Source organism: Festucalex cinctus, chromosome 1 (genome assembly GCF_051991245.1).
Source record: "Festucalex cinctus isolate MCC-2025b chromosome 1, RoL_Fcin_1.0, whole genome shotgun sequence".
NCBI lineage: Eukaryota > Metazoa > Chordata > Actinopteri > Syngnathiformes > Syngnathidae > Festucalex > Festucalex cinctus.
The window spans coordinates 31,799,939-31,823,410 of NC_135411.1; the positions used below are offsets into that span (position 1 = coordinate 31,799,939).

Here is a 23,472-nt window from a genome sequence, read left to right on the forward strand (position 1 = left end):
AGACGTAAACAGAAAATTCATGCTGCTTGTGCCTGAGGTTTTTTTTGTTTGTTTGTTTTTACCAGGTTCATGCTGTGCCCCGCTTTTAAAGAAGCACAGAGTGAGCCTGTGCCCTCTCTAGCCCTCCTCATGTTATCTTTGAATATTTTTGTGCATTCATGAAAAGGAGAGGTAAAATGATGCTGTAGATCAACTTTGCCAATATGTTGGTTAAAGTAATCTTATTAATGCCTATCAACTTAATGATACCAATTTACAATATTGTTGCCGTTGTACTGACAGTATAGCTAGGATTTGAATAGTCCATTACAGAGGTTTTGTTATTATTAATAATTAGTGACTTTCATCTATGTCAGGGGTGTCCAAACTTTTTCATTTGAGGGCCACATACAGAAAATCAGAAGGACGCAAGGGCCACATAATGTTATGAAGAGAAATTGCGTTTAGTCCTAAAAATTGTACAAATAATTTATGGGTGTTTTTGCATATTTCGAAAAATGCTACAGTATATAAACCAATTTATTTGTAATATTCCAATAGGGTTATTATAGTTTAGGAATTTTTCATTTGAGTTTTTATTGTTTTGAGTTTTTTTTTTTTTTTTTTTATTTAGTTAGTTTTAATTAGTTTTCAGGGTGGTTCTGTTAGTTTTTTATTAGTTTTAGTTCTTTAATAAATGCTTAGTTTTAGTTTAGTTAGTTTCAGTATTAGTTTTAGTTTTTTACATTTTTTTAAATGTGTATTACTTGTGCACAATATTTTTTTTTTTTTAAATAAAAAAATACCATGGGCGCAACGTCATTATTCCGGTTTATATCAAAATAAATCTACTAAAAATCACATTTAAAATCATCCCCAAAGGCTCATGCATTCAATTAATTACCAAAGACTGAAACGAAGGACATTTTTGCTATAATTATAGTTAGTTTTATTTTTAGTTAGTTTTGTAAACATAAAATGTAGTTTCAGTTAGTTTTCTTTTTTTAAAAAAGCATCTTCGTTATTATTTTATTTCGTTAACGAAATTGTAGTTTTGAATTTGAGTTTTTTCGTTAGTTTTAGTAAACTAAAATAACCTTTAATAGCACCTGTCTTTTTTGACACTCTCCCTTCTTACTTTGACCATCTCCAAACATCTTTGTTTTTATTTTATTTGAACTGAGTCAAATGCCATTTTTAGCATATGTCGCGGGCCACTAAAGAATGGACGGCGGGCAGCAAATGGCCCCCGGGCCGTAGTTTGGACACCCCTGATCTATGTGTTTAAAAGTACTATATAAATAAAGATGACTTGACTTGAAGACACCAATCGTGTAAATGAAATAGATAGTTGTCATTATTTGGCAAGTATAGTTACAGTTTCAATTGGTAATTTCTACATTACTAGGAAATCACAATGCCCCATTAGTTGTGAGTTATTTGGGTGGTACCTGGTACCCACAGACACCAAATCGCTGACCAAAATAAGCGATAGCAGTGTAATGTAGCAACAGTACTTCCCGACTACTTTCCTTGCCATACCCATCAAGTCTCTGATAATGATGGTGGATGGGTGGTTGATGATCGCTGGACAGATGATGACGGATGGTGTCCACTTGCTCAAGGGAAGCGAGTCCCGTACCTGCATGATTGTGTTTATGAGACCAACACGAGTTGAACACGTTGCTGACGTGCTGTTGGTTGTTTTTCGCTAGTGCCACTGGTTAACATTCATACGTGTCGATGTGTCAATGTCTCATAACAATGAATTATTCACATTCATGTCTGATTTAATTCTAAAAGACTTTCTCTTACGAAACTTAATTTTTCTCCTTACAAAATAATCAATAGTGAAGTTTGTAGAATTAATGTTGTCAAATAAAATAGTCCTCATCTTAAATGTGATGGTCTTAAGGTGTCATTAGCGGGCTCGCTTAATGTTTTTTGCTCATACATGTAATCATGATTGTGCTGCTATAAAAAAAGGACATGCTACGACATTGCAAAAAGTCAAACGAAGGAGCAACCATGGACAAAGGTATGACGGCCTCTCATTTCTCATTTTATTTCTCATTTTATTATCATGTTTTTAACAATGCCAATTTTTATCCAGTTTATCCAGTTTCCTTACATTCACTTTCTTCATGTGATGCTTGCAAAAGTGAAAATGTAGTATTTGCCACTATTTTTTTTTTAGATATCACAATTTACATTCCATCCTTTTGAATAAGATTATATAGAATAGTAGATGGGCTTCCATATAAACATATCATTGTAAAATAATGGCTACGTTTTGTTTTTGTTTTTTTTTGTCAGAAAACACAAAAAAACTGAGCAAATTGGTGACTATATGATCTGTATTCAATTCAATTCAAATTTGTATTTCACTCTTAAAACAGAAATGAAAGGGGACAGAAAGAAGTCAAACTTGATATCTGCCCCTGATCAACACAAAATGATCAAATGAATGACAGCAAGCAGTCAAGATGTTTTCAATTAATTCAACAAAATAATTCACCAGCATGACCTTGTGCTATATATATTTTTCAAGTAATTGTGCTTTTATGCATAAAAAAAAATACAGATAGACTGAGATTATTTGGCTTTACAATACAAATTGTTCCACAAACTTACACCTTGAGTTGAAATACATAATTACTTTTTGTTTTGTTCTGTATTTAGGTTTGGAAAAAATATCTGTTCCTCTTACTTATTTGTACTTATTTTTAAATTTCATGATGGCCTTTATACATGATTTTAAGGCAGTTAAACTCCATAAATTCATTAAATTTTAAAGTTTTTAGTTGTAGAAATATTGGATTAGTGTGGTCTCTGCAACCACATCGGAAAATGACACAAAGAGTGCATTTCTGTAGAAGAAAAAAAATAATAATCATTTCAGGGTGTCCTCTTTAACAAAAGATGTAGCCGAGGTTGCCAGCAACCTAGGAGATTTTTAAAACCCCTTAAAATTCGGATGGTCTCTGGCAGGCAAACATTCTTAAAAAATTTATATAAACTATGCCGATACTCTAAATGGTTCAGGAACAGCTTCAAACTTCCTTTGAATGCAACTTCTTTTAAAGCATTTTCGGCAAAATTGCTCATATGATAAGGGGTAAAGGCAAAAGATTTATTTATTTTTTTTGTCAAAATATGATTTAACTCATATATTAAGAAGGCAACGATATGTCAAAATGCTCCAATATGTAATTTTTAATGTAGAATATTGACATTTCCTAATATGCGCGCACGTTGCTTGCTTGATTTCAACTTCCCAGAACTGAGATACTTGGCACAAAATGTGGGCACCCTAAAATTATAATCGGACAAAAGGAGTTTTTTTTTTTTTTTCTCCATGTTAACATTATTCAAACTCGATTAGGTAAACTGAAGCTGTCTATGACAGTTAACAAAAATGTTTTACCCAAGGGTGAGATGAGACTCTCTTTCTTGACATGAGGCCCTGCTAACTAAAAAAAACACACGTAATGTTGACAGGCTGTCAAATGCCATGACTTTACATCTCTTGCAGTTGTTCTCTTCCTCTCACTCGTGACACTGGCCGGCGTCTCCTCTCAGCCAATCACAGATAGCCAGCGAGTGTTCTCCATCGCCGTGAGTCGAGTGCAACACCTCCACTTGCTGGCCCAGAGACTCTTTTCGGATTTTGTGAGTGTTACCAGCGAGCTACAGCTGGCGTTTATAGAACCTCTGTTTTGTTTGTTGTTTTAATGGAGTGCTTTTTTTTTTTTTTTTTTAAGGAGAGCTCTCTGCAGATGGAAGATCAGCGTCAACTCAACAAAATCTTCCTACAGGATTTCTGCAATTCGGATTACATCATCAGTCCCCTCGACAAGCATGAAACCCAACGAAGCTCGGTCATTTAGCAAAACCTCAACTAAGTCTTAACAAGTTTGCACGTACTTTAGCTCTTCAACTCTTTTCATCTACTTTGTCAACTCTGCTTTCTCTGCAAGTCCATCCTCAACTCTTTTGACTTTCGCGTGACCTGACATCCAAATTTGTTATATATTTTTATGTACAAAGTCAGACAAACAGTGAAAATGAGCGCCACAAAGCTGGACAAGTGAATGCAATTGCTTGTAACTGGTTTTAGGTTCTGAAGCTGCTCTCCATTTCCTATCGACTGGTGGAATCGTGGGAATTTCCCAGCCGTTCCCTCTCTGGCGGTTCTGCTCCAAGAAATCAAGTTTCTTCAAAACTCTCCGAGCTGAAGATGGGAATCCTCCTACTGATCAAGGTGAAAACACACACACACACATCGGTAAGATGAGTCTGTTTAAGCGTGGCCCGGCAATCTTGAATGAGGAATCAGCTGTTCGTTCAGGCCAATCAGGATGGAGCTGAGATCTTCTCTGACAGCTCTGAGCTCCAACTGGCGCCGTACGGGAACTATTATCAAGGTGTGACGGATGACGAGTCCTTGAGACGAATGTATGAACTGCTGGCGTGCTTCAAGAAGGACATGCACAAGGTTGGTTCGGTGTCACAAATGAGTGCGTTTGTTTGTGTATGAAATAACTACATCAAAAAATATCTGCAGGTGGAGACTTACCTGACTGTTGCCAAATGTCGACTCTCACCCGAGGCCAACTGTACTTTGTAGACCCGCCCTCGCTGAGTAAGCATCGTGATGGCACGTGCTGTCAATTTGACATGAAAGTCAAGTCGTGTTGAAATAAAAGTGTTTGTGTTCATGCATTCAGTTGTGAATTTATGAAAAACTAAAAAAAAATATCATATATTTGTTATGCATACTGTGATCACCGCATTACACAGCCACAGTGACTGCGGCAGTGATTTGGTCAGTTAGGAAACAGTGTATGAATAACATGAAGAACTGCAAAACACAAGGTTATATGTTATTTTAAATATACATTACTGTTCAATTAACTTTTTTTTTTACTTTAAAAGTTACTTTTTGAATTAGCAATACAGGAAAACGTACAATTAAACATATCTCTCAAATTGGACAATGTTAACGTGAATTTGACTCATTACAAAAGGTCATTGATGTTTTTATATTTTGGGCCATAGTGCCATTCCTTGTGAGTATCTGAATACTTTGACTTGCATATTGACACAATTGGGATATTATGGGGGCAAATTACCCCTACTTGACCTTTGATACCCCTCCTGAAAATGTTCAAGAGTTTTGAGCGCCAAGACCAAGCAAAAAATCAGCAAAAATGTGCCTCGTCATTGAACATTGGAATTGATGATTGATGGAAGTGCCCACCTTTTGGCGTGTGCTTCAGCACTCTCAGTGAATGCTTCATAATGTGAAGCCTCACAAAAATACATGGATAGAGAAGGACCATGTGTAATCATCGCAATCGACAGAAGTAATCCTGCTTCACTCAGTGCTCAGTCTGTGCATTTTTTCATGGCTTCGCATTATCAAGCATTCGCTGAAAGTTCTGTATGACCATCTCCAGCCAAAATTCCACAAACGGTAACCACACGTGGAGATAATTTCTGGTGCCCGTTTTTTAATGTGAGCATAATAATAATAATAATAATCATCATCATCATCATCATCATCATGATCATAATAATAATAATAATAATAAGAAGAAGAAGAAGGACACGAAAATCAAACATTGCTTTTAAAATTGTGGTTTAGAAAAACATGCACAGTACTAGGCGGCACGGTGGGTGACTGGTTAGCACGTCGCCTCCCAGTTCTGAGGACTCCGGTTCGAGTCCAGGCTTTGGCCATTCCTGGGTTGAGTTTGCATGTTCTCCCTGTGCCTGCGTGGGTCTTCTCCAGGTACTCCGGTCTCCTCCCACATTCCAAAGACATGCATGGCAGGTTAATTGGGCGCTCCGAATTGTCCCTAGGTGTGCTTGTGAGTGTGGATGGTTGTTCGTCTCTGTGTGCCCTGTGATTGGCTGGCAACCAGTCCAGGGTCTCACCCGCCTACTGCCAGAGCCAGCTGAGATAGGCGCCAGCACCCCCCGCGACCCTTGTGAGGAATAAGCTGTCAAGAAAATGGATGGATGGATGTACAGTACTGTATAAAATGCTCATTTTCTGTGTTATTGTACAATTTGAACTGAAACCAAATGTAAATACTTCTGATTTCCTTAGTCCTCCATAAAAGCAAACAAGTTATTTTTGTGTTTTAAGCAAAACAAGAAATCATGGAGATTGGAGTTGAGGAAACAAAGAGAGCATGTTTTTTGCCCACTTTTTGACATCATGGAAACTTGCAAGTAAAACCCTGAGAATGCTGTTATTACCTAGTCGAAAATATACCTAAATGTTTCCCAAATGAACGCTTATAAGTTTGAAGATATCTGTGATACTAATTGAGCGGCATCATTTTTTTCCAGATCTTTCATGGTTTTTATTTATTTATTTATTTGTTTATTTATTTGTAATTTTTATATTTTTTTTGTTTTTTAATAAAGCTGTTGAAAACTCAAAATTATTTCTGTAACGTTTTATTCATTACCACTTTATTATTTTTTTAAATGTCTTTGTTTGTTTCTTTCAAGAACGGTTGACCAACATTTTCTCCAAGTGTGTACTTACTTACCGTTTGTGGAATTTAGAATATTGATGACTCGTTACAGAACACTACATCGTTTTCAGACGTCACGCTGTTGCCATCTCCTGGCCAGTATGAGAAATGCTCGCGGTGACAACTTCCGTTATCCAAAACAAAAATATGGGACGTTTTTAGATTTGTGTTCCCTGCCATATCCTATTTTGTTTCTAAAATTTAAATTGAAAATCAAACTGTTATTGGACTTTACCTTACTCGTCCCAGACATCCAAAGTAGAAAATCAAGCTGTATATCGATCTATTTTAAAACGAAAATCTAATTAGTTGTTTTTCTATTTTTAATATCTGCTTCCAAATGTAATATCCAATGACCAAAAGAGACACGGAAGAGAATTGTTGAACCAATTTAAGATTACAAATTGAATTGTTGACCAACTTAAAAAAAAAAATGCATCAATTGGCAACACACGATTGAATTACGTACGTTAATCCAAAGTGAATATACGTTTAATTAATTATGCGTTCATTAAACTTAATATGTTCACTTTGGATTACCTTTGGATTGATTGAATTTAATTCAGTTTCGGTCGTTCCCTCTGCGTCCTTTCGACGGCACCATTAACTTCCTTTGCGTTCTCTCTCACTTCCGGTCTTTTCGCCGCTCGTTTTCGGCATTCTTCGGCAAAGTTCGGCCGCTAACGGTCGGAATGTTCAAATCCTGCCGGAGCCAGAGGTGAAGAAGAACGAAAAGGCTGTAAAGACAGCGACGGAATGACGGTGCTGCAGGAGCCCGTCCAGGTAAGAAGAAAACCCACATTTGATTTATCTGTTCTGGCCTGACAGAGGACGATCTGTTCGCTTTACTCGCTCGAGGCCTGCTGCTGGTCTTCCGCGTCCCGGCCTGAAGTGCCGCTCTAGTCCGCCCGAGGATGCGCGTTCTCGGGCCCCAGGGCCACAGGCCTCCCGTCGCCACAGCGACAACGAGGAGACGCTTGTTTTGCTTGCAAATCGTCTTTTTTTCCCCACCTGACACAAGCGCTCTTGTCACGAAGGTCAAGCGTCAATGTTAGCTGCGAAATTTTCAAATGTTTCACGGCTGGAGGAACATGGTTGACGAGAGAGCCCGAGGAAAGGGATTTTTAAAAGGACAAGTCAGTCGAGTTGACGGTCACGTTGCAGTTGCAGCCGAAGAGATGACGCCAAGACGAGGCGAGCAAGCAGAAAGATCAGCCAGTGGGATTTTATGCTTACAAATGTTTGATTTAATTGACACCGAGACGAGTTGCTAACGCGGCTAGTGTGCTAGCTGTTGTCGCAGCTTACGCAGTGAACAGCATTTTCAGCAAGCTCGTATATTCAATGTTTTTTTTTTGTTTTCCTTTTTGTTTTCCTTTTTCAAATGTCGATGGCAGTTGTGGAGTTTGTCGCCCAGTGGATAGTTTGGAAGAATTTTAGTGTGGCTTTACTGCTGTCTAAGAACGCGATGTCCAGTAGCATTCAAAGTAGCCGCTGCTTCTATTCCGTGTCAAAAATGTGGAGCGTTTCATTACGTTTCAATATTTTACGTTGACTTCAACTACATCACCATCACGGGAGTTCACTAAGTGCATGAGAGAAACAAACATCGGCATTGATGGTGAACATCATCACATTTTCACGCTTTTGAGTGTCGACTCGACATGACATCACAATTCCCTTTTCTTGCCTCATATTGTTTCCATAAGTGCCCCTCTTACCATCTTTGCTAATTTGTTTGTGATGGTCTAGACCAGGGGTGGGTAAACTCGGTCCTCGAGGGCTGTAGTCCTACAGGTTGGAGATTTCCCTCTTCCAACTCTTCCAATCAACAGGATCATTATCGGGCTTATGCAGAGCTTGCTGATGAGCTGATCATATACCAGCTGTTTTGGAGAAGGAAAACATCTAAAACCTGCAGGACTGTGGCTGTCGAGGACCGAGTTTGCCCACCACTGGTCTAGACAACTGTTGTGTCCGAGCACATGATGACATCACATGCTTGTTTGGCACTGCTCGAATGAATTTAAATGAGTGGAAAGTAAACTCGCATGTGTGTTTAGGCTGCAGTGTGGCAAGCACTCAACCACTATGCCTACCTGGATGCAGTTTTTCTTGCAGAGAGACTCTACGCTGAAGGTAACTTGGACGTGTTCGTGTGCACATAGTTGTGTACGAATTTATTTCTGTGTGTGTGTGTGTGTGTGACAGTAAACTCATGTTGTGTGTGCCAGTGAGGTCGGAGGAGGCGCTGTACCTTTTGGCGACATGTTACTATCGTTCGGGGAAGCCTTACAAGGCGTACCGGCTGCTGAAGGCTCACAGTTCGTCCACGCCGCAGGTGCGCTTCCTGTTAGCCAAATGCTGCGTGGAGCTCAGCAAGTAAGAATGCGAGGGAAAGATGAAGTTGAGTCAAAGCGGCCAAAAGGCGTGACGCCGTCTTTGTTGTCAGGTTGGCAGAAGGCGAGCAGGTTCTGATTGGCGGCGTGCTCAACAAACAGAAGAGTCAAGACGACCTTGTCACGGAGTTTGGAGACTCTGCGTCCTTCACGCTGTCGCTGCTGGGGCACATTTACTGGTGAGGTGACTTGTGACCTCGCAACACCTCGGCCGCCTGTCTGACCTACCCGTCCGTCCGTCTGTCTGTCCTCCCCGTCCGTCCGTCTGTCTGTCCTCCCCGAGCAGCAAGACGGATCGTGCCGCTAAAGGTGCAGAGTGCTTCCAGAGAAGTTTGTCACTCAACCCGTTCCTGTGGTCACCTTTCCAGAACCTTTGTCTCCTAGGTAACATCTTTACACGGCAGTAGACGTTCCTTGCACTTTTGCGTTGTTGCCTTTCCACTCCTGTCTCATTCTACTGTCCCTGCTGTGTGTTTGGGTTGTTTCAGGAGACAAAGCAGATGCAGATCAGGTCTTCAGATTGTCCTCTTTGCAGCACTGCTCAGTAGCCCCAACGCCTCCTTCTGTAAGCCCAGCACAGAACCCCTCGAACCGCTTGGAAACCGCCTTCATGGAGACGCCACAGCACACACTGGTACGTGTCACAATTTTCTCCATTTCCCGTCACCTTGAGAAAATCCATTTGACAGGTTTGCATTTGGCAGCAAGCGAAGGAAAGCATAAAAATGACTTGAATCTGTTTTTGTTTACAATAATGGATAGAAGGCTTTGTGCAGTATGTTAAACGTAAAAAGATACCTTTTCGAAAGCTCATGTGCAGCACATGAATAATTTGACTGTCCCTTGTGATGCATCTACTCCAACTTTTGAAGCAGTATCGCTGTAACTGACACTGCACTTATTGCACTTGAATTCCTGTAGATATAGAACATGGCCATTTTCTGTTTAAGTTGCCACGGCGCATATCAAATTGTTTGACTTGAACCATGAAGTGCCAATCTGGTCATGTGCATAACAAGCCTGTCACAACTTATGTGAATATCGGGCAATGAAATCAAGTTGACCGGAGCTAATTTTGCTCATGCACTGTTGCAGTCTATGTGCACATTTTCCAAATATGATTTGGGCCATTCCGTGTCACTTCATTAAATTTCTGAAAATCTTCCCACCTGACCATCACAGAATTTCTTCTGTGATGGTCAATGCAAAATATTACATCTCTACTGTCAATAGTTTTCTTGTGAAAAGTCATTTGACTGAAGGGAAGTCTTGACAGTGTTTGACGTCATACTCTGAAAGATCGTGTTTAAACAGCAATATCTGCTAAACTGCTTCTCCTGTAGCCTTCAAATTTTCTGCAGTGCTTATATGTTCCTAATAGCCGCCACACATGGAATTTCAGGGGTGTAGCTCAAGTAGAACCTAGTATGGTAAGAACTTAAAATTCTCCCAAAATGTGTCATCTTGAAATTAAATAGTAAATTTGAAGAGTGGCGAAGCTCCCAGTTTTGTAGATAAGACTTAACGGGATACTTTACTTATTTAGTGATTTTTGGCAGTCAAACATTAATATTTTGCCTATAATAAATTTGATATTTTCATTATTTTTCATGTACATTTTGCAACTTGCTGTCGACTGAAAATGACATCGCAAGGGCTCAAGTAACCAATCACAGCTCAGCTTGTGAATGTCACATGGCCAAACCTAGAAAACAGGTGAGCTGTGATTGGTTACCTGAGCCCTTGTGATGTCATTTTCTGTCGACAGCAAGTTGTAAAATGTGTTTTTAAAGGTACTAATTGTATGTGAAAAATAATGAAAGTATCAAATTAATTATAGACAAAATATTAACTTTTTATTGCTATGATAGGCTAAATAAGTGAAGTATCCCTTTAAATCACTTTGGCTTCTATCTCTGGTGTAAGGCTGCACGAGATTTAGCAAAACATGCGATATATAGTTGTGGACTATTGCGATATTGGTATTATTGCGATATTTAACATGTACCCAAAGAAATAACAGTTTTACTATCAAATGAAAGAATTTTTTTTTTCATGTGGTAAAATAAGCAAAGTTCAATTTGTTCTTAGTTAATTAAACTATTGGATGGTGATGCACGTTTGAGCTTTGTGTCTGGTCAAATTCTGGTAAAAGCAAAAAAAAAAAAAAAAAAAAGGCATATGAAAATGATTGCATGTCTTTGCAATATGCATATTGCATGGGCCAATATCGCGACATCGATATTTTTTCGATATATTGCCCCAGCCCTACTCTGGTGCCAGCTTAAACATTTTCCCAATTGTTTTCTCTTGGAAGATGAGTTTCACAGATATTGAAGCTCAAAAATAGAATTACATAAGCAAATCTTCGCCTAATTTAAGAGCCATATTCGTCAAAATTGACAACAGGTATCATGGTCAACCTTACTTTTATGAAAGATCAAATTCTTGTAAAATCACCTTTAAGAAAATAGGGAGCGTGTTACTGTTTTGACTCATTATGACATAGCAGTTTTGTTTTTGTTTTTAATCCTGATATTGCCGTGTTTTTTTGTTTTGTTTTGTTTTGTTTTTTCGTCTTCTTTTGGTACTGCATGTTCAAACCTTCTAGTAAACATCACAGCAGAGCAATTCAAAAATACAGAATTGACTTTTTATGCTCCCTGGCTAATTGAAGGAGAAACTTCTCATTGCATCAGCTGGGGTAAAATCATTTGCAGTTGTCAGTTTTGTGGAATATTATGGCTCTGAAATTAGGCGAATATAGTTTTGTTTTGTTTTTTACTTTCATTTTTGATCCTCAATATCTGTGAAAGTATCTAAGACAGGGGTGGCGAGATCCGGTCCTCGAGGGCCGCAGTCCTGCTGGTTTTGGATATTTCCCTTCTTCAACACAGCTGATACATGATCAGCTCATCAGCAAGCTCTGCAGAAACCTGATAACGAGCCTGTTAATTGGAATCAGCTGCACTTCGAGTGGGGAAATCTGCAAAACCTGCAGGACACCGGCCCTCGAGGACCGCAGTTTGCCACCCCTGATCTAAGAGAAACCATATTTTGGAGATTTGCCATTTCATTTTCACAAGCCAATTTTAGGAGAAGTTTAAGTACCTACCATACTAGGTTATAATGGAGCTCCACACTTGACAGGGTTTTTCTTGGCTCAAATTGAGGCAGAGGTGGTATCACCCTGACAATGATGGGTGACTACCGATACCAGGTATCAATATCTGTGCCAATACCAGTCTTATTTTAAGGTATCTGTACTTGTGGCGGTGACAATACCATTATTGCAACCAGGCAATGGGCGTGCGCAACGGTTGCTCCATGATTTGTTTCTTTTCCGGTACATTAAAGTCAAAGAAGAAGAAAAAGAGGGAAAAAAAAGAGAGCTGTTTTTTCTTCGGTTGCATTGCTGTTGATATAGTGCCTCCATAATGACACAACACTGCAACTGCAGTTAAAATGTGGTCCTGTCTAGCTCAATCAACACAGCTGGAGTGTTGAGCAATATCAGTGACTCAGGCTGGAGGTGGGGAGCAAGTTAAGTGGAGGTGGCTGTCTCTGAATTTTGTACACAGGAAAACCCCTGATTTAAAATTTGAGGCTATAGGGTATATGCAACGGAAGAGGCGGGACTTCTGACTTCCCTGTTTTTGCACATGAACTTTGATTCCGATTCCGGGTTACGACGTGTGGGCCGCGTTCCAACGCTCGCATCCCCCACCCCTGCGCCCCCAATCGCGTGCTAGCGTTGATTTTGCGGGAGCACGCAGGGCATCTCAGCTCTTTGAAGTGCTTCACACAACTGACAGACACACTACACACTCCCACCCCTCGACAGGAACGCGGAACCGAGGGGCACAAAGTAGGAAGCACAAGTTGGGACGCGGCCCACACGTTGCGAACCGGAACCGTAATCAAAGCTGATGTGCAAAAACACGGAAGTCGGAAGTCCCACCTCTTCCTTTGCATATACCCCATTGGTAAAAGTTATTGACGGTAGAGAATCTGAAGGCAACTGGTGAGATCGTTTTCCAGTTATTGCTGTTTAAAAATGGCTTTTGAGAGTTATGATTACAAAAAATGACTAAACTCCCCTACATACAATGATTTTTTATTTTTTTCCTCTCCCCCCAATGAGAAAAATATTGACTATAGAGATCTAATGTTTGAGATTTTTTTTTTTCCTATTAGCAAGTGTGTCTTTTACTATAATTTTAACATGTCATTCTGGGATGGTCTGGTCGGCGAGTTTACTGAAATGACACGAAATGACCCATTTGAGTTGTGGTTATCTGAATGGAAACATCCCATTTCTTTGTAGGTGATTTATTTCTCTGAGTTTTCGAGACATTTTTTCATCTGGAACTCACTTTGGAAAGGCTTCAACTTCGTTTTTCTCCTTTCTTGTACTTCAGGAGTTAAATCGTTTGAATTTAGAATCATCGAATGGGAAGCAGACTTCTGATTTATCGCTTTCCTACATCGACTCGTCCCTCATCTCCCCCGAGACGGGCTCCCTGTTGGCAAATCCCATCAACCTTCCGTCAGGCTCCTTGTTTGCCAAACAGAACAAGCCCAAGAGTGGGCGCAATTTACTGGGAGGACCCAATTCACTCAGTCCACTCACACCCAGGTAAGTTTCAACATGCATGTGCATGTGTGTGCTATCCCTGTTCTTTTATGCAGTTTGTCTTTGGTTAGCTTTGGCATCTTACCGCTGGATCCCAGCCCAGGTGACCCAACATATCTGCAGAACTATTCCTCTAGCATGGAAACGCAATGCACAGCCTCCAGCAAGAAGGTAGCAACCTTAATTGATGCCGCGTCTACTGGATGTCTCCGGTTGATGAATATGTGAGACGATCTCCCTCTTTTGTGGTCTGTCAGACTGTGTCCAGAATGAGTCAGTCCAAGTCGGTGTTCAGTCAGAGTGGGAATAGTCGCGATGTCCTCCCCATCCCCTTTAACCCTTCGCAGACCTCGGCCCCTCACACCAGGTAGCCGCTGTTGCTCTTCTGTCGCTCGTTTGCCGTCTGCTGCCAGGAAACGCCAACTTAAATGCGCCTTTGTGTCTCAGTGGTTCCCCTCAGGTGCTTAGTCCCAGCATGTCCGCTCCTCCCAACGTTCAGCCCAGAAGAAGCTCCCGACTCTTTACCAGCGCCAGCTCCACTGCCAAGGTAAAACACATTTGGACACCTTGTTAGAAGAGACCCTTACAATGCATCAGTTTCAAAAACAGTTTTTATCAAAAACTGGCAGAATGTCAATGCAACACAATACAGTTTTGAGTTTCACGCTGTCCATCATGTGACAGTATGTGGGTAGAAAAAAAGGTTCTGTCACAGTAGGTACATTTTGAGTCCAAAGCAAACATTTATCCTTCACATTTGCAATACAAAAGTGCAATGACAATTGGCTCCTTTAAAATCCTGAACCTAACTGAACGAATATTATAGGTGTTAGTGTGCTTGCTCTGTAAGCAGCAAGTCACAGGTTCGAAACCAGCTCAGGTTTGTTTGTTTTTTTTTCCTCAATCGCTGTCTCCTTCTCTCTCCTCTCCTCCTCCACGATATCTTGCGGCAAGGATCCATTTTGTTTCAAATGTTTATTGATGAATTGGCTTGCGCCAAGTTGCGTGGCGTACTCGGTGGAGTGCTCAAATGCAGAGCTCCAACAGCAGACTGCAGTCGGCTCGCAATCACATGACAATCACACGGGGAGAGGCGGGATTTTACTGAACCGGGCGTTTTACTTCCGCGTTACAAATCTAACCAGCAAAACACTTGTTTCATTAAAAAATGAAAAATACATCGCCATGGTGTCAAAGGTAAGATTTAATCATTATATGCCTATAGTTAACTTTTGGAAGGATTTAAAATAATGTGGTTTAATCCCCTTTAACTTTGCCTGAAACTACTTTGGAAAGTAGAAATGTAAGTTCAATGATTTCACATTGAAATACTTATTGTTTGATTCATTCAGTACACCTCAACATTTGACCAGTTCCTGCAAACTAAGGGATGAGTGGGCTATCTGTATTTATTCATTGCACACTGCAAGAAGGGTTGATTTTTAAAGCATGTATTGTACTAAAGCATGTTAATATCCCAGGGAGTGAATAGCAAATGAGTGAGCGATTCTTAAGTCAAAATGTGACTTTGTGCCTGCAGGAGAACAGCAAAAAGTTAAAGATGAAGTTCCCAACCAAGATTCCCAACAGGAAAACCAAATGTAAAGCGACAAAGACGTCAAACAGCAGCAATCTGAACGAGAGCCTGGACATCCTGCGTCTGGATCCGGGTCTGAGTCTGGCCGACGCCAAGGTGCCGCAGCACCAGAGAGCCGCTGCAGGTAACGTGCGCTCCGAAACGCCGCCGTCGCCATCGCTCGGTGTGTTCAAGCCAGTCCGTTTGCTGTCGTCCAGACAGCGTGCTGGCGTTGCTTCGGGAGTTGGGGCGCGGCTACCAGGCGCTGTGCTCGTACAACTGCCGAGAAGCCATCGCCATCCTCACCTCGCTCCCGCCACAACACTACAACACGGGCTGGGTCCTGACGCACATCGGGCGGGCCTACTTCGAACTGGCCGAATACACGCAGGTAAGAAGCATAATTTTGACTTTTTGACTATTCTATTGGGCAAATAAGACACTACATCAGTGACGCGTATTTCTCCGCAAGTGCAATTCATCTGATACAGCGGCCACGGATGATAAATTGTGTCATTAAGTAAATGAGCAGCCACTTACAAAACTTAAAACATTAAATTGATTACTTAAAAAGATCGAATCAATGTTTTCCTGGCATCTGCAAAGACCTGCCGCGACGACGAACAATATCGGCTATCCACAACACGTGTCCGTCCCCAAAAAGAGTCTGACTAGGAACTAGGGGTGGGCGATCTTGCAAACACAGAATATCACGATTTTTTAATTATAAATTCACGATTTTGATTTTCTCACAATTTTTTTTATTAATAAGAAATACAAATTAAATTACACATGAAATAAGAGATATTGAATAAATGCAGTTATTTGTGAAAATGATCATGTAACACCTCTTATAAAGAAAAATATAAATTATAAAGCTGCAAAACACCTGAGTAAAGCATTAACAAAAGTCACGTTTCTGTTTTCAAGTACTGTCGTCTAAAATAGTGAATCTCTTGCAACAATTTGGCTGCTAGTCATGATTAAAGAAAAAAAAAACAGCATGTAAACAAAGTTGGAAAAAAAACTGCTGCTAGTGGGTAATTAAAAGCATCTTGTTATAAGCAAAGATCTGGCGGGCTTTGTAGTTTCCCATGGTCCATGAATGCAACACACTTCTTTTCCTTTTTTTTTTTTTTTTTTTTTTTTTTTGTGCTAACGTTAGCGTGTTATTTTCTTGCTTGGTTAGCCTGATTATTTCACAAACGCTACAATATGACTTACAGCTGGACGCTGGTAGCTTGTTGGGGGAAAAAATGCACTTTTGTTTTGCGCCACTATTACTATCTCTGCAATTGCGTACATGCAAGGAATGGCAGCGTTCGGGGCAAAAACAACTTACGACTTGACAGCTTGTACCGTGGATCCATATCATACGGCGTGATTCTGTGACGCTCTGCTGTTTTGTAGGCGCATGCATGCATTGAGCTGTTTCTGCTTTGGAGTTTTTGGCTCTCATTGTGTGTGCTGCCGTTTCAGGTGGCTGAACATGTTTGTAGTGTCGCTGTAACTTGCCTTCATGCGCTCCTTGCACAATTTGCATATGATTTACGCCTGGCCTTTGTCATCTGGCGTAAAGCCAAAACAGTTCCATAATACGGAAGAGTATTTTCTCTTTGGAACAAACTCTCTTTCAGCCTCCTCCACCATGAGCCCGCATATTTTTAGGGTGGGAAGACGCGGGGCGGGGGCGAAGTGTGTGGGCTACAGTTGACCACTGAATGGCCGTCATAGGTACTCCGGAGACATTGGAGGCAGCACATATATCACTGTCCTTCAGTCAATGTAAAAAAAATTAGCTGACGGTCAAATTTGTGCTGAAATGCTTTGCGTCGGGATCAAATGATTCCAACGAAATGACCGTGAGCCCCGAGTTTCGTTTAACAATCTAATGTCATATCGCCCACCCCTAGTCAGTGTTGAAAGAAACATTGTTGGAGAGGCTAGATTTGGACTGTATACAGGGCTCTACACTAACTTTTCCACTACTAGCACTGGGGCGAGTAACATTTTTAGTTGCTCGCACAATTTTTTGTGGAGGTGCAAGCATAACCTTCGGCATACGCAACTTGATGTATTTGCACAATATTTGATTGGAACACGAGGTTTGCCTGCAACAGCAGTGGCTATCAAAACAAGTAAATAATTTCGTATAACTTAACTCATGTCAACATTATTTTTGTTTAGCTCATTAAAAGTCAGTACTTTCTTTCCTTCACCTGCTCCTCGGCTGATGTTCCCCTGACCTTTTCATCTGTATGCTGTCCTCGCTCTGAAGCTTCTAGATTTCACCAGCTAGACAGCGAGTTAAGAGCGTTCCAAATAACCACTAGGCCTTCGTTTTACTTTTGTGCTGTTAATTTGAACAATGGCCTCTGACCATTACCCTCTTTAGGTTGTCGTAAAACTAGAAAATAAAATAAACAATGTAATATTAGCTAACTATACACGACACATTCTCATGCTAGTAGCTAGTTACGTTGCACATTCAACAATTGTCCTAATTAACTAAAATAAATCTACAGTGTTTTTATATTGGCATCGCATGTACTTACGGACAATTCTCATCCAAAGCAACAACAAAAATAAGATCCAACAGTCTGCGTAACAATGAACGTGTCAGCGTTCCGTGCTGCCACATTGGAGTGAGTGGTGTGGTGTCTTTTTTTTTTCTTTTCTTTTTTTTTTTTATTAACTCAACAAAAACATTAAACCTAGCAACCACAGGAGGGCGCATAAAGACAAATTCAAACAAATTGACAAATTCAACTAAAACTTCTGATGGGCATATCGTTTGATTTGGCACCTTCCAAAGGCCCTCCTTTACCACCATCATTTTCCTCCTCATTCTCATTTTGTTTTAGAAAATAATCAGCAATAGACCGCTTTATTTGTTAAAAAAATTCGCTGTCGCTTTTCCCTGAGCCCCGCGCGGCAAGTTACCACACCACAACCTCCTCCTTTTTTTTTTTCTTTCTTTTTTTTTTTTTTTAAAAAGAGCTCAGAATTGTTCATTCGGTAGTCTTACCGATTCAACGTCTTATCATCATTGCTCTTTTTTTTTTTTTTTTTTTGTGCGCGCGTTTGCGTGCGTGTGCGTGCAAATACTTATAAATTTATACTCATGAATTCACCTAAAACCTTATAAATATCCCATTACCCTTCGCCTTAACCAGGTACTTCAGAATCTTGCCAGAGTCGTGAGGTTCAAATGGTCAGGAGACCAGAGAAAAGGTCAGAAAAAATAAAGAGAAAAGAAAGATAAGTCAGTGAAATCCAGCACCGACCAAACACTTCCTGCCTTTCCCATGGTTACAAAATCAAAGTCTTACGCCAACCCCGGAAGCCTCTAAATTCCAACAAATTAGCGAGATCTCAAGAGACCAGAGGAAAAACTAAAGAGAGGAAGGAGGGAAGGATAGATAAAGCAAAGTGAGATCCACAGACACCAGCACCAACTGATTCAAGGGGCTGTGGGAGGGAGAGGCAACTTCTGTTTGAGTTTCAGTAGATGCTGGTGCGATGGATCTGGCATGCATAAGGACCACCACCAAAGAAAGAAGCCGTCAACCGCGGTCCAGCAAAGCGAGCACCGCCCTCCCCCCCCCCGGAATCCCCAGGCCGCGGCAGCCCCAAGGCCACCCCCAAGCCACCCGAGCGGACATCGGTCGGCGAGCCGACCCAGACGCCCGGAACACCCCCGCCCCAGCCCCGGCCCACACCCCGAGCCCAAGGCCGCAGAACGAGGCCCGGCGGGCCCCCACAGCGCCCCACCGGTCCCCAGCCCCCATCCCCCCGCACCCCACCCAAACCTCAGGGAGGCATCCGAACCAGATGCCCTAGCCACCATTATGTTAAAGATATAATACACATTTTTCATAGAAAAGTATGCAAAACTGAGTCAGTTGCTGGACAGATATGTCTTACACATGTAAAAGTCAGCTCATGAGTCTTCTTCGCCTGAACACTTCCGTACATTTCTCTGCAACTCTTATGAGATGCTCCCCCTAGTAGCCCACCAAGTAATTGCTCAATAAGTAATGAACAATGGAGCCGTTATAGTGGCTGTATATTAATTGCAAATATCGTAATACTTGTGTAGGCGTATCCATAATCTTTCGGGAGACAAATTATCACAATTTATCGCGATATCTACATACCGTCGTCACACTCCTAAGGGAGAGGTGAGCTGAAAATATCTCCAGATATATGAAAATTCTAGGAAATGTTTCATTTTGGTTGTTGCTGCTGAGGTTCTTCCAACCAGTTATTAAGTATAGGGGGCAATCACTTTTCACACAGAGCTATGGGGGTTGGATTTGTCCCCCCTTAATAATAAAACCTTCTTTTAAAATCTGCATGTTGTTTACTTGTGTTGACATGTAAATTTGTTAGGTGGGAAACGTTCATGTCTGACAAGCATGGGGAAAAACATAAATTGGAAAGGGGCAAACAGTTTTTCACACAACTTTATTTAGGATTGTGTTCAAAAGGCTGATTCATCAAATTGTGTGTCAAGAAATTATTCATTTGTGCTCTTTCTGTGGACTACATTATTTGCCTTTACTTCTTGATGTTTGCAATGTAAGGTTGTATGACTTGGCCCTGTGTTGACGTGAGCGCCTCCTTGCTGTGTCCACAGGCGGAGCGTCTGTTCAGCGAGGTGCGCAGGATGGAGTCGTACCGGGTGGAGGGCATGGAGATCTACTCCACCACCTTGTGGCACCTGCAGAAAGACGTCGCTCTGTCCGCTTTGTCCAAAGACCTGACGGACATGGACAAGAACTGCCCCGAGGTCTCGCTCGACTCCTCATCCCTTCCAAGGGTCGGTCGGGCACGTCGCTGGTGACGACGCTTGTCCTCATCCTTCTCTCTCTTGTGTGCTCGCAGGCCTGGTGTGTCGCAGGAAACTGTTTCAGCCTGCAGAGGGAGCACGACATCGCCATTAAATTCTTTCAGAGAGCCATCCAGGTGAACAAAATGGGTTTTGGGGGGCTGTAATGGAGTAAGGATATTTCAATACATTCCAGTGGGAAAAATTTATTTGATTTACAAGTAAACAAAAGTATCGAATTTGGTTTATAGAACCAATTAAACTGGTAGTCAAAGTAGACCGATGTGCATTTTGTTTTAGGCCGATACCGATTTTTGGGAGAAAAAAAAAATACCGATTAAATCAATTTAATTCAATTCTTTATTCCGGACTCAGGGTCCACTCTTAAAAAACAAACATACAAAACAAGCAAAACAACAAACATACAAAAGGTTAAGAAAAATACAGTCACACATTAAAAAGACAGGCATACCAGTGTTTCCATATGTTACAGATTAATATGCCAATTATTTAAAAATATATACAATGCATAAAATTAATTGAATTGGATCCACCCTTCGCTTTTAGCATTAGCGCTAGGGTAGCGATGTTTTAAAAACAAAGCATTTTTTTGTATTTAGATATGCAGTTGATGTAATTCTTAGCATGTTTTTAATATCACAGTGGACTCCAACTGTGATGTCATTAAACAGCTTAAAGGACGCTTAGGGACAACAGAATAACATACGCTACACACTTGCTAGTTGCTAATGCTACGTAAGCAAAATGGTGCATTCAGGGTACTTTCACAGCATCAGAAACTTCGGTTTTCTTCGATAACGGTTTAAGGGGAAAATAATCGGCCAATTGGCCAATGTTTAAAGGCCAATAATTGGCAGCCGATTAATCGCTATTAATCGGTCGGGCCCTAATTCCAAGTGTCGATGAAGGTGCAGTAAGTGAAGGAAGCATGTGGTGCCGTGTGGCCTATTCAGGTGGACCCTGGCTTTGCATACGCCTACACGCTGCTGGGGCACGAGTTTGTCATGACGGAGGAGCTGGAGCGAGCACTCGCTTGTTTCCGCAACGCCATCCGAGTCAGCAACAGACACTACAACGCGTGGTACGTAAAGCATGGCCCCAGTGCGCTACGCTATGCCACCGCGGCCAAATCCTTACTGAAAAACTCCTTGTGTTGGCACAGGTACGGTCTGGGGATGATCTACTTCAAGCAGGAGAAGTTCAACTTGGCAGAAATCCACTTCAGGAAAGCTCTCAGCATCAACCCTCAGAGTTCCGTGCTCCTCTGCCACGTCGGAGTGGTACGTTGGCCACCGTCGCCTCCTCGTCTTTGTCGTTTCCTCTCACTTACGTCCTGATCTGAGCGCGAGAGCCCCAGCATGCGTCTCTCTGTTTCCCACAACCACATTCAGAAGGAAAGGCCAATGTCACAGTGTCCAATTAATATATGTGGGACCTCTTGCAGGTGCAGCACGCGTTGAAGAAGTCCGATGCGGCTTTAGAGACGTTGAACAAAGCGATCGGGATTGACCCGAAGAATCCTCTCTGCAAGTTTCATCGAGCGTCCATCCTCTTTGCCAACGACAAGTACAAGGTAACATTTTCAGTAAATACAAGCTATCCATGATGATGTGACATTCAAGTATTTGTCCTTCATAGTTGGTAGCATCTTGTGATAGACGATAAGTTTTTTGTTTTCAGGGCCACTACCGATTAGTAGTAGGTAGTCAATGGGGCCAATAACATATTTGGAGGTGATATGTCTGTAAAAAAAAATAAAAATATTGATGTCAATATTGTGTATGATACAAACTCGAGCACTTGAATTGGTTTAAATGCCTTTAAAGCAACAATAAGGAACTTTCAGTTTGTTTATTATGGCAGCACCCTACTTACAAAAGCGGTAATGTTATGTCTGAAGGAAGACAACATTTCCCATGAGGTCAAGCGTAATGCGTCTTTTTTTCTTTCTTTTTTTTTTTCTTTTTTCATTAAGCTCAAGCCAACTAATGAAAAACAGACCAATGTTGATCCTTGACCTTTTATCCGGGTAGCTTCCCTTTTTCCTTTGTCTCTTCAGACAAAACTTTTCAGCTGTTTTGAAGCTTCGACCATGAAATCAGTAATGGTGCGACATTCAAATTGACTTGTGTCTTTGTAACGAATGGGGAAGTGGGATGTGACGTATAAAGCAGTCAGCAGGGGAGGGAGTTCTTGGTAGTTTTGTTATTCACTCCAGATGGAGAGGAGATGAGCTCAAGTGTTTGAAACGACAATAGTAGACTACAAGCTCATCCTACTGTGTCCTTGCCGAGCTTCAGACAGATAAGCTGAAATTGTTTTGAATCAAAGTCTAACGCTGTGTCCGTGTGCGTGCGTGCAGGCCGCGCTTCAAGAGTTGGAGGAGTTGAAGCAGATCGTTCCCAAAGAGTCGTTGGTTTATTTTCTCATCGGCAAGGTAATGTCAAACGGGTCTTCTTGTTTGTAATCCAACAGGAGAAACTTTTTGTGTTTTCATACCCTGGAGACGTTGTGAAGACGTGAGGTCATTGGAGTCAAGTGTGTGCATGTGCATGTGTCAGGTGTACAAGAAACTGGGTCAGACTCACCTGGCGCTCATGAACTTCAGCTGGGCGATGGATCTGGACCCCAAAGGAGCAAACAACCAGATCAAAGAAGCCATCGATAAAAGATACTTGCCTGAGGACGAAGGTACGCACGCACGCACGCACGCATATGATAAAATCACCGACACGGTGATTGTAATGACATTGTTGTCACGATTGTTTCAGCCGCGCTGGAGGTGGACGGCAGTCAGGACAGCAGCGTCATGACGGACGCCGACGACTCGTTGCTTCACACGGCCGAAAGTGACGTCCTTTAACCCCGCTGCATACTCGCGTGAATCCCTTCTTGTGTTGTGATTGGTTGAAACAGGTTGTGCTGCTGTTGCGCTCCGCCCCCATCCCGTTGTCATTCAGCACAATCTGATACCAGAGGTGTTTTTTTTTTTATGTTCTTTTTATCATAGTTATGGAATTGAAACAATAAATGTACCTCCCAGAAGTCAGTGGGCTCCACTTGCTTTTTCAACACCTCAAAGTCAAACATGCACATAAAACTAAGTTGAGATGCATTTTTTTTTTTTGTGTGTGTCCTTTTTCAACTTTGGCTGTGTTATAAGATTTTTACATAGTGGACCTACATAGTTCCTTATTTTGTCTTTTCCTTTGTAGGGAGTAAATGATTGGGTTAGTCATTCTGCATCACTTTTGGAAGCCGGTGACCATTAATAATATTGCAGTGGCATAATTTTCAACGTCAGCTGGTGGTATATTAAGTGGTATAATACTGTATATTGAGAACATAAATTCTAAAAATAGAAATTTTAACTTCTATGTCTTCGTAAAGGATATTCAGAATTTTTATTTAAGTATTTATCACTGCAGTTACATTCCAAAACCCCCACAATAGACTACAAAGACTATTAAGTA

The 23,472-nt window shown here is 41.3% G+C and overlaps 2 protein-coding genes across 4 annotated transcripts; both read left to right on the top strand.

Moving 5' to 3' along the window:
• Positions 1-2,000: 2,000 nt before the first annotated feature.
• On the top strand, positions 2,001-4,704 carry gh1 (growth hormone 1). Of its 2 annotated transcripts, none has more exons than XM_077529328.1 (6): positions 2,001-2,017; positions 3,515-3,651; positions 3,744-3,860; positions 4,100-4,243; positions 4,319-4,477; positions 4,547-4,704. In XM_077529328.1, the coding sequence occupies exons 1-6, from the start codon at positions 2,008-2,010 to the stop codon at positions 4,607-4,609; spliced, it is 630 nt and encodes a 209-aa protein (XP_077385454.1). In that variant the 5' UTR covers positions 2,001-2,007; the 3' UTR covers positions 4,610-4,704. The 2 variants fall into 2 exon arrangements, with proteins under 2 accessions (XP_077385454.1, XP_077385463.1); XM_077529337.1 differs by having other exon boundaries at positions 4,331-4,477.
• Positions 4,705-7,150: 2,446 nt separating this feature from the next.
• cdc27 (cell division cycle 27) lies at positions 7,151-23,044 on the top strand. Of its 2 annotated transcripts, none has more exons than XM_077529350.1 (20): positions 7,151-7,316; positions 8,597-8,672; positions 8,768-8,915; positions 8,986-9,111; positions 9,219-9,316; positions 9,421-9,566; positions 13,354-13,571; positions 13,640-13,739; positions 13,826-13,935; positions 14,016-14,115; positions 15,109-15,289; positions 15,363-15,535; positions 19,787-19,969; positions 20,035-20,115; positions 20,953-21,080; positions 21,162-21,279; positions 21,444-21,572; positions 22,362-22,436; positions 22,561-22,690; positions 22,771-23,044. In XM_077529350.1, the coding sequence occupies exons 1-20, from the start codon at positions 7,290-7,292 to the stop codon at positions 22,860-22,862; spliced, it is 2,439 nt and encodes an 812-aa protein (XP_077385476.1). In that variant the 5' UTR covers positions 7,151-7,289; the 3' UTR covers positions 22,863-23,044. The 2 variants fall into 2 exon arrangements, with proteins under 2 accessions (XP_077385476.1, XP_077385485.1); XM_077529359.1 differs by having other exon boundaries at positions 19,787-19,939.
• Positions 23,045-23,472: the final 428 nt, after the last annotated feature.

Excerpts from the sequence above, each read along its gene's own strand:
- gh1 (XM_077529328.1), top strand. Across the intron at positions 3,652-3,743 it reads AGAGACTCTTTTCGGATTTT|GAGAGCTCTCTGCAGATGGA; the intron begins GTGAGTGTTACC and ends TTTTTTTTTAAG. Across the intron at positions 3,861-4,099 it reads ATGAAACCCAACGAAGCTCG|GTTCTGAAGCTGCTCTCCAT; the intron begins GTCATTTAGCAA and ends AACTGGTTTTAG.
- cdc27 (XM_077529350.1), top strand. The coding sequence starts at position 7,290 with ATGACGGTGCTGCAGGAGCCCGTCCAG. Across the intron at positions 13,936-14,015 it reads ACCTCGGCCCCTCACACCAG|TGGTTCCCCTCAGGTGCTTA; the intron begins GTAGCCGCTGTT and ends TTTGTGTCTCAG. Across the intron at positions 22,437-22,560 it reads TTTATTTTCTCATCGGCAAG|GTGTACAAGAAACTGGGTCA; the intron begins GTAATGTCAAAC and ends TGCATGTGTCAG.